The 8,600-nt window shown below is 34.9% G+C and overlaps 1 protein-coding gene across 1 annotated transcript in view; it reads right to left on the bottom strand.

Moving 5' to 3' along the window:
• Positions 1-8,600, bottom strand: part of Magt1 (magnesium transporter 1) — a 36,419-nt gene that overhangs the window by 5,226 nt on the left and 22,593 nt on the right. The window contains exons 4-8 of the mRNA XM_015505865.2: positions 7,916-8,056; positions 7,183-7,323; positions 6,590-6,679; positions 5,842-5,905; positions 2,615-2,689 (exon numbers count right to left, since the gene is read on the bottom strand). Coding sequence (XP_015361351.1) covers positions 2,615-2,689; positions 5,842-5,905; positions 6,590-6,679; positions 7,183-7,323; positions 7,916-8,056 — 511 coding nt within the window. The remainder of the gene's footprint in view (positions 1-2,614; positions 2,690-5,841; positions 5,906-6,589; positions 6,680-7,182; positions 7,324-7,915; positions 8,057-8,600) is intronic.

Genomic DNA, 8,600 nt, shown 5'->3' with positions numbered 1-8,600 from the left:
TAGAGACAGGGTCTCACTGAATTGCTCAGTGCCTCGCCATTGCTGAGGCTGGCTTTGAACTCCTGATCCTCCTGCCTCAGCCTCCTGAGTCACTGGTATTACAATTAACTTTTTAATCATAAAAGAAAACTGCTGGGCTGGGCATGTGGCTCATTTGAAGAATGCTTGCCTAGCATGCATGAGAACCTGGGTTCAATCACTGGTACTACAAAAAAAAAGATGTATATGTGTATTTCATTATAAATTACACTGTTAGCAACTTTCTGCAAGAAATGACCATGTGTGAATATTCGAATGCATAAAAAGTCCACACAAACCAGCCAGGTATAGTGGTACACACATATAATCCCAGTGACTTGGGAGGCTGACAAGTGGCAAAGGACAAAAAGATAATTTACAAAAGGGAAAACATAAATGAATAAATATTTAAGAAAATATTCAACTTCATAATAATCTAAGTACAAAACAACATTTCCTCCTTATCTGATTAGCAAGTGTGTGTATATATGTGTGTGTATTTTAATGAGATAAACTAATGCTGATAAGATTGCAGTGAAACTTTATTTACTGGGAATACAGGTGTGCACCACCATGTCTGGCCCCTGCCGTGAAATATTCTTAAATGCCATTAGTAAGAATGTAAATTATTACTCCAGTATGGTGGCTCTTGTGCTTGTAATCCCAGTGACTCAGGAGGCTAAGGCAGGAGGATCGCAAATTCAAAGTCAGCCTCAGCAACTTGGCTAGGCCCTAAGCAATTTTGTGAGACCTTGCTTGAAATAAAAATTCAAAAGTTCTGGGGGAGCTGGGGTTGTGGCTCAAATGGTAGAGTGCTTGCCCAGCACATGTGAGGCACTGGGTTTGATCCTAAGCACCACATAAAAATAAAATAAAGATATTGTATCCACCTAAAACTAAAAAATAAATATAGAAAAGTTCTGGGGATGTGGCTCAGTAGTTAAGTACCTCTGAGTTCAACTCCTGGTACCAAAATAAATAAATAGTATGAAATGAAGATTAAACATGTACCATGATCATTACTTTTATTACAATAAAAGAAAAAAAATCTTAAACATTTCATAAAATCAGAATAGTTAGGTTATAATATAGAGTACAAATTGAAGATAATTTATAGGAAAATATTTATTAATGGTTTAATTCCAGTTTAAAAAGTATTGTGTCCAACTATAGTTAAATATTTTTTAAAAAGTGGGTACAAGATTCAAAATTTAACACATAGTCATTGTCAGTCATAGTTGAGCTTTTTTTTTTTAAAATTTTGTTTTTGGTACTGGGGATTAAACCCAAGGGTGCTTTACCACTGAGCTGCATTCCCAGTCCTAAATTGCTGAGCCTGGATTTGAACTTGTGATTATGGGTATGTGCCACCATGCCCTGCACTTAAGTTTATTTTTAAGTTTAATGCTTGCCCAATAAATATTTGAACAGATATTCTTTTTTTTTTTTTTTTTAGTACCAGGGATTAAGTCAATGGCACTTAACCACTGAGCAACATCCCCAGCCCTCTTTTGTATTTAATTTAGAGACAGGGTGTCACTGAGTTGCTTAGTGCCTTTGCTAAATTGCAGAGGCTGGTTTTGAACTTGAGATCCTCCTGCCTCAGTCTCACAAGTGGCTGGGATTATAGGTGTGTGCCATTGCACCTGGCCAGATACTCTTTTAATTAAACAAGATGATTCAAAAGTTCATATGGAAAAAGAAATAAGCAAGAATATTCAGGACAAAGCAAAGAGGAGGTTAGTTGATCCAGATCATTCTATATGTCACAGTACCTACTTTTCCATGCTACAACTTTCAGAGAATTATTTGTAAAAAAGTAAGCTTTTACCTCATTTTTTTTTTTTTGAGGGGGGTACCAGGGATTGAACTCAGTGGCGCCACATCCCCAGCCCTATTTTGTATTTTATTTAGAGACAGAGTCTCACTGAGTTGCTTAGTGCCTTGCTTTTGCTGAGGCTGGCTTTGAACTCGTGATCCTCCTGTCTCAGCCTCCGGAGCTGTTGGAATTATAAGCATGCGCCACCGTGCCCAGCATAATTTGTTTGTAATTTATGTTCCTTCCACATTGAGATAAAACAATCAGATCTAACCAGATAAAATATTAATAGCAATGAATTTTAAATAGTATAGTGAAATTCTAAAACAAAATTATCTATTACCAAGGTGTTTTATTGGGAACTGGGGCCCTTGATGCCACATAGCTCAATCTGGTCCATATTTTTTTTCAAATTTTGCATGTAAAACATATAACTTGGGGGCTGGAGATGTAGCTCTGTGGTATAGCACCTGCCCAGCATGTGTGAGTTCTATCATAGCATAGTCTATGTATATTACACACACACACACACACAGAGTTTTAAAAATAGTTTTATAAGTCAAAGGAAATATATTACAATATTAGTATAAGGTTTTTTTTTAGTGGTGAATAATGGGTAAAATTTCCCCAGGTGTTTCATAATGTTTTTTCCACATAGACTTTACTGAGCATACATTATTTTTATAACAGTAAAGGACTAAGGGGACGAGTGATTAATTGATACTTCTTTTTTGTATTAAATGCAGAAGTGTTACATTGTGACATATGATGACTTACTCTTTCGCTTTCCAATATCCATGTCAGAGGTAGCAGCTTCACATAAAAGCACCATCCCTAAAGTAACCCCACCATCTTAAAAAAAACTGTTAAAGGAAAAATTCATAGGTACAAAGAAATACCACGTTACTATTCTAAGTTTCTCATGAAGAAAATAAAAATAAACAAATATAAAAGCTTCAACTCTTAATTGTAATCAAATAAGTAAATTTGTGTACAGTGTGACACACAAAATGAAAATATAATACAAAATTAAAATTGGAAGATTAATTCATTTGTGGAAAAGAAAATTGATATTTTAAAACAAACATCCTGTCTACAACATATGAAATATGAGTTTTTCTGAAATTATACTTTGAAATAATGTGCCTGGACATTCGGCTATTGCCCCAAATCCATATACATTTTTTTGGTAGTAGGAATTGAACCCAGGTGTGCTTTGTCACTGAGCTTCATCCACAGCCCTTGCATGCACCACTGTACTTGGTATCCATATACATTTTAAAATACTGGTCATTTTCAATATTTACACCTCCCAAAAAAGAACAAATGTGAAATAGGCACAATTCAGAGAGAATACTAACACATTTTTATTTAGAAAATAATTTCTCCTAAATTTCAACAATTAACTTTTAAAGTACAAATTATTACTAAGATACCCAATTTAGTCCTAATAAAAAATGAAAATCCCACATGTGACATGACCTTATTTTTATTCAGCTTAATAATAGAAGCAACATAAATATAAAATGGAACCACCCTTGCAATAGGTAACACATTCCATGACTATTTTTTAAAATATTTTTTAGTTGTCAATGGACCTTTGTTTTATTTATTTGTATGTGGTGCTGAGAATTGAGCCCAGTACCTCATGCATGCTAGGCAAGTGTGCTACCACTGAGCCACCACTCCAGCCCACATCCCATGACTAGTAGAAAAGAGAAATTCACCTTGTGGTTTAATGAATATCAATAGCAGTAAAGAAAATCCCCAAATTAATTATGCATACACTCATGCACATTGCATGCTACTGCATGTGAGTATAATTAAGCTGAAAGGAAAAAAAAAATGTTCAGATGAGGCTTTGAATTTATAATTGGCTCTATAATCTGATTATTCATCTCTTCATTACCATCTTGCACTCTCTCTTCAACAGCCTCAATAGTCTCTTGTTAGGGAATAATGCCTATTCGTCATGTTTTAGTTGCTCAGCCAAGTGTCTTCTCCAGCATTTTATTTTTTCTTACTGAGGTTCTTTATATGCAGGTTGAAACAATGACTGATTATCTCTATAGGCTTTAGTTACCAGGCACTCTCTGATTAATGGCTAAGACTTTTGGTTTTGGAAACTTGGAAGTGTTTGTCTTTGTATCCTAGCCTGATTTTTTTTTTTTTTTCAGTACTGGGGATTGAACCCAGTCAGGGTCTTGCTCATTCTAGGCAAGTGCTTTACCACTGAGCATCCCTAGCCCAAATATATGCTGTTGCTGTGAATCAGCTTTTCATTTTTGGTGTGTACTCCCAAAGTCTGTGTGTGCTATTCTCAGCAGTAAAGAGTTGTTATGCACGTCCATATTCACTGTTTAGTTTCATTTATTTATTCTTTTTTAACATTTATTTTTTAGTTATAGGTGGACACAATATCTTTATTTTATTTTTTATTTGGTGCTGAGAATCGAACCCAGTGCCTTACGCATGGTAGGCGAACGCTCTACCTCTGAGCCACAACCCCAGCCCCATCATAATATTTATTCTTTCAATTTTTACTAACACTGCCTACTATATGGCAGGCATTATTAATTGCTATCATTACAAAGTTGAACAAAATGTAGACCCTCACTTCTGTTTTTAGATGTCAGAAAGTGAATATTAGTGTGGATTCAAAAAATAAAAAGTCTGCTCTGCCATTCAAGAGGATAGAAGAACCCACAGGTAAAGCAGCTGCAAAGTTCACAGGGAATATTTCTCCCTCGGATGTGGTGCAGCTGAAAACTGTCAAAACTGTCAAAATACCCCAGTCTTTGATTAACCACTGCTTTCTTACTAGAGAATACTGTTCTGTAAAATCATAAACTGTTTGAAGCTGGGGTTGTGGCTCAGTGTTAGAGTGCTCGCTTAGCATGCACGAAGCACTGGGTTCGATTCTCAGCACCACATAAATGTAAAATAAAGATATTGTGTCCACCTAAAACTAAAAAAAAAATATTAAAAAAAGCATAAACTGTTTGAAATTATGTAAGTATGAAACATTCCATACTTGCTGGAGGACCTGATTCACTCAAGTTTACAAGCACAATTTCTAAGTAGCCACAATTTAGAAACAGAGGTATAGAGCTTCAAACAAGAATTTTTTTTTTTTTTTGGTGGTAGTGCAGACTGAACTCAGGGCTTCATGCATGCTAGCCAATTACTCTACCATTGAGCTTCATCCCCAGCCCCAAACAAGCAGTTAAGATGAAAACCACACATTTATCTTAATTTTGCAGTTTTCTGGGAAACAGAACCATGGGCCTACTTAAAAGTTCAGAAGTGATTATTGATCCCTTTATTCTCAAGCTTGTTGTCCCTGCCCTTTTTTTTTTTTTGGTACCAGGGATTGCACTCAGGGGCACTTGACCAACTGAGCCACATTCCCAGCCCCATTTTGTATTTTATTTAGAGACAGGGTCTCGCTGAGTTGCTTAGCACCTCACTTTTTGCTGAAGCTGGCTTTGAACTCATGATTCTCCTGTTTCAGCCTCCTGAGCTGCTGGGATTACAGGTGTGAGACACCATGCCCGGATTTTTCCCTTTTTTTATTTGAGTGCTAGGGATTGAACTCAAGGTCTTGTTCATGCTAGGCAAGTGCTCTACCACTGAGTTACATTCTCCAGCCCCTTATTTTGATTTTAGCCTAACAAAACAATGCTTCATTTAAATTTCACATAAATCCTCCCCTTCTTTCAAATCCGTATAACTCTTTGGTAAGAAGACATCTTTTGCTTCCTCGGCTCTGCAGTCTTCCTTGTTATTAATAAGCCAATAAATCTGGCTTTACCAGACAAGAGATTTGTCACAGGTGGGCTTTAGCTAACTGGGATAATTAAGATGGATGACACAAATAATATGGTTTCCAAAGGATATTATGACCTGCATTAGGAAAGCAGCCCCAAACAAAGAGAAAACTAGATTATGAGAAAATAGGCAAATCATAATACAACAACAAAGACTTATTGTAAAAAGGATACTGAACAGAAGAACGATGTGTGTTTCAGCTACAAACTGGGCTTGGCTGCTTCCATGAATGTAATTCTGGTTCAAGGAGAAAAAATGGAATCTTTAAATATACATTAAATTCTAGCATCCTAACCTTAAATGGGCTATTTAAAATCCTATGAAATTATTAATTTCACTTGATGTATATAATATATTTCGAGTCTATGACATTCATCAGTAAATAAATGATTTCTATAAAAGCCATTCTGTATTATTATCTATTTTTACATGTACGCATGGTATTGAGGATCAAACTTGATTTTCAGACAGGGTCTCACTAAGTTGTGGAGGCTGGCCTTGAACTTTTGATATTTTTGCCTCACCCTCCTAAATTGCTAGGATTACAAATGTGTGCCATGATCCCTGGCCTATTTGCCTTTTGATTGTACATGTGTTTGCAATAAAAAAATACATGAAAAAACTAGTATTCAAGTGTTCATAATGTAGACTTCATAAAGACATGTACCATGCTATTCTTGGTTATCAATATATCTGATATTTCTGAGCATATTGATTACAAACAGTAGATGCTCAAGTGCTTGATTAATTATTCTATTTAGCTTAAGACTTGATTTTCATTAGTAGACAACTTAGTCAAAAGGGCTCACCAGGTAGGATATGGAACTTCCCACTTTTAAGAGCATTGCATCATCTTATCAGTGACTGAAGCTTGTTAATCCAGAGAGATTGAAAAGTAAAGAAATCTGAGACTTCCCTTACCACATGTCCTGTGTGTGGATTCTTATGAGCATATGGTGGTCCTCTAATATGGTTCCACATTTGACCAGATGTCATAGCAAGCACAAAACACTAGGAGACAACAACAACAACAACAACAAAAAAAAACAATGAAATATTCATGGTCAAGGGGGTCCCACCTTGATTAGACTACTAGGTATAATAAAAAGTACATCTGTTAAAATAATACATGAAATAATTTTCAGATAAATAAAGGTTCATCAATGTCTAAAAAATTGTTTTTAAAAGTTATAACCAAGCTGACAAATTTCAAAATTGAATACTGAAAAGACTTTTTAGAAGAATATTTTTAAAAGAGCTGCAAATTTTCAGAGATGACATTCTCATGTTTAGGTTGAATAAAAAGCAGATACATTCCACTCTTTGAAGGTAGGGCCATCCTAATGAGATAATGGAGGAAATACTCTGATCATAAGGCAGAAAATAAAAATATATAAAATCATTTCCCTCAGGTAAGAAGTAAATGAAATGCTTCTTATATAAATGAATGCTAACCTAAAAATACATCACTAGGAGTTTTATCAAAATTATTTTTTCTTCTAAAATTCACTCACCAAAGCTGCAAAAGCCCATCCAGTTTTATTAAAGAGAAATTCCATATTGCTTCTTCGAAGATACACAAGTCCACCAATAACAGCCAAGAGCAATCCCAACATAAGGGGACCAGCATAATTTGGGGGTCTAATTACTCTAATCTAATGGAAAGGAGATAAAAACATTTTAAAGTATAACATTTATTTACTAATTAAATAATAATGAAAAGAAAGTTAATGTAGTTATTTTCAGAAAAATATATTTTTCCTTTATCCCAATCAAAACAGTCTATACAGTATCTTAAAATGGGATGGAAGAAGTATAGTATTTTGTTTAGTCACAATATAACATCTAATTAAGAAGGATCAGACAAGTTCTGCTAGATAGCTCATAGACTTATGAAGCCCAAGAGAGTGGTTTCTATGTTGAATTCAATAGGGTAACAGAGCATGTTCTGTAATTTCAGGATGATTCTGTTAAATGCTACTCATGAAAGAAATCCCACACCACTTCAGTAATATGCAAACAAGACCAATTACAGCCCCCCAGTAATAATAAAAGGGGACAATGGCAAAGTAACTGTCTTTTTTATTGGTTCTTTTTAGTTATACACAACAGTAGAATCCATTTTGATATAATTATATAAGCATGGAATATATTATATTCTAATAAGGGCCCCATTCTTGTGGATAGCACAATGGTAGGATTCACTGTGGTGGGCAAAGTAACTGTCTCCAAGTTAGGGAAACTTACATTGACATCAGTTCTGTCTGCAATCCACCGGGCAATCTGTTCAGCCGAAAAGCCCCTCACCTGTAACTCATATGTATCACCCCGTTTGGGTTTCCCTTTTGCAGGAAAGTTGATGAAAGTTGGAGCTGAATTCATGTTTAGCTGAATAAAGAGTAGTTCATGGAAATATTAGTTACCAAACAAATAATCTTAATAGAACTAATGTTTAAAAAAATAGGTATTTTAGGTTTAGACAGGTTAAGTGATTTAACTAAGGAAAAGGGTAGATGAGGATTCAAACACAGGCTGTGTGTGACCTTAACTATTATACTTTATTAATAAAATTTGAACTTCTAGTTAAAAAATGTACATTTTACTCCATTACATTGGGAAACTTCAAATACAGAGATATTTTAATCTGTTCAGAGAGAATATGCAAAAATACATTCATGACCACTGAAATGGTCATATGTAGCTGAAGAAAGCTCCAAATAAAATACTTTCTCAATTTGAAGAAAATGAGATCAGGATAATGCTCAAAAATTGTAGTGAAACCAATACAAAATGGTAGCCATATGCTGAAATAGTCAATTCTAAGGAAGTTTCATAAATGTTTACTGATGAGCATCACATTTCACTACTCTCATCACAAGACCATATGCTTGAAAAGACAACACTGGAATTTCTAAGGGAAAAAAAAAAAAAA

The sequence above is a fragment of the Marmota marmota genome, unplaced genomic scaffold, assembly GCF_001458135.2.
Source record: "Marmota marmota marmota unplaced genomic scaffold, marMar, whole genome shotgun sequence".
NCBI lineage: Eukaryota > Metazoa > Chordata > Mammalia > Rodentia > Sciuridae > Marmota > Marmota marmota.
The sequence above is the reverse complement of the archived record's forward strand: the minus strand, read 5'-3'. Positions and strand labels throughout refer to the sequence as shown.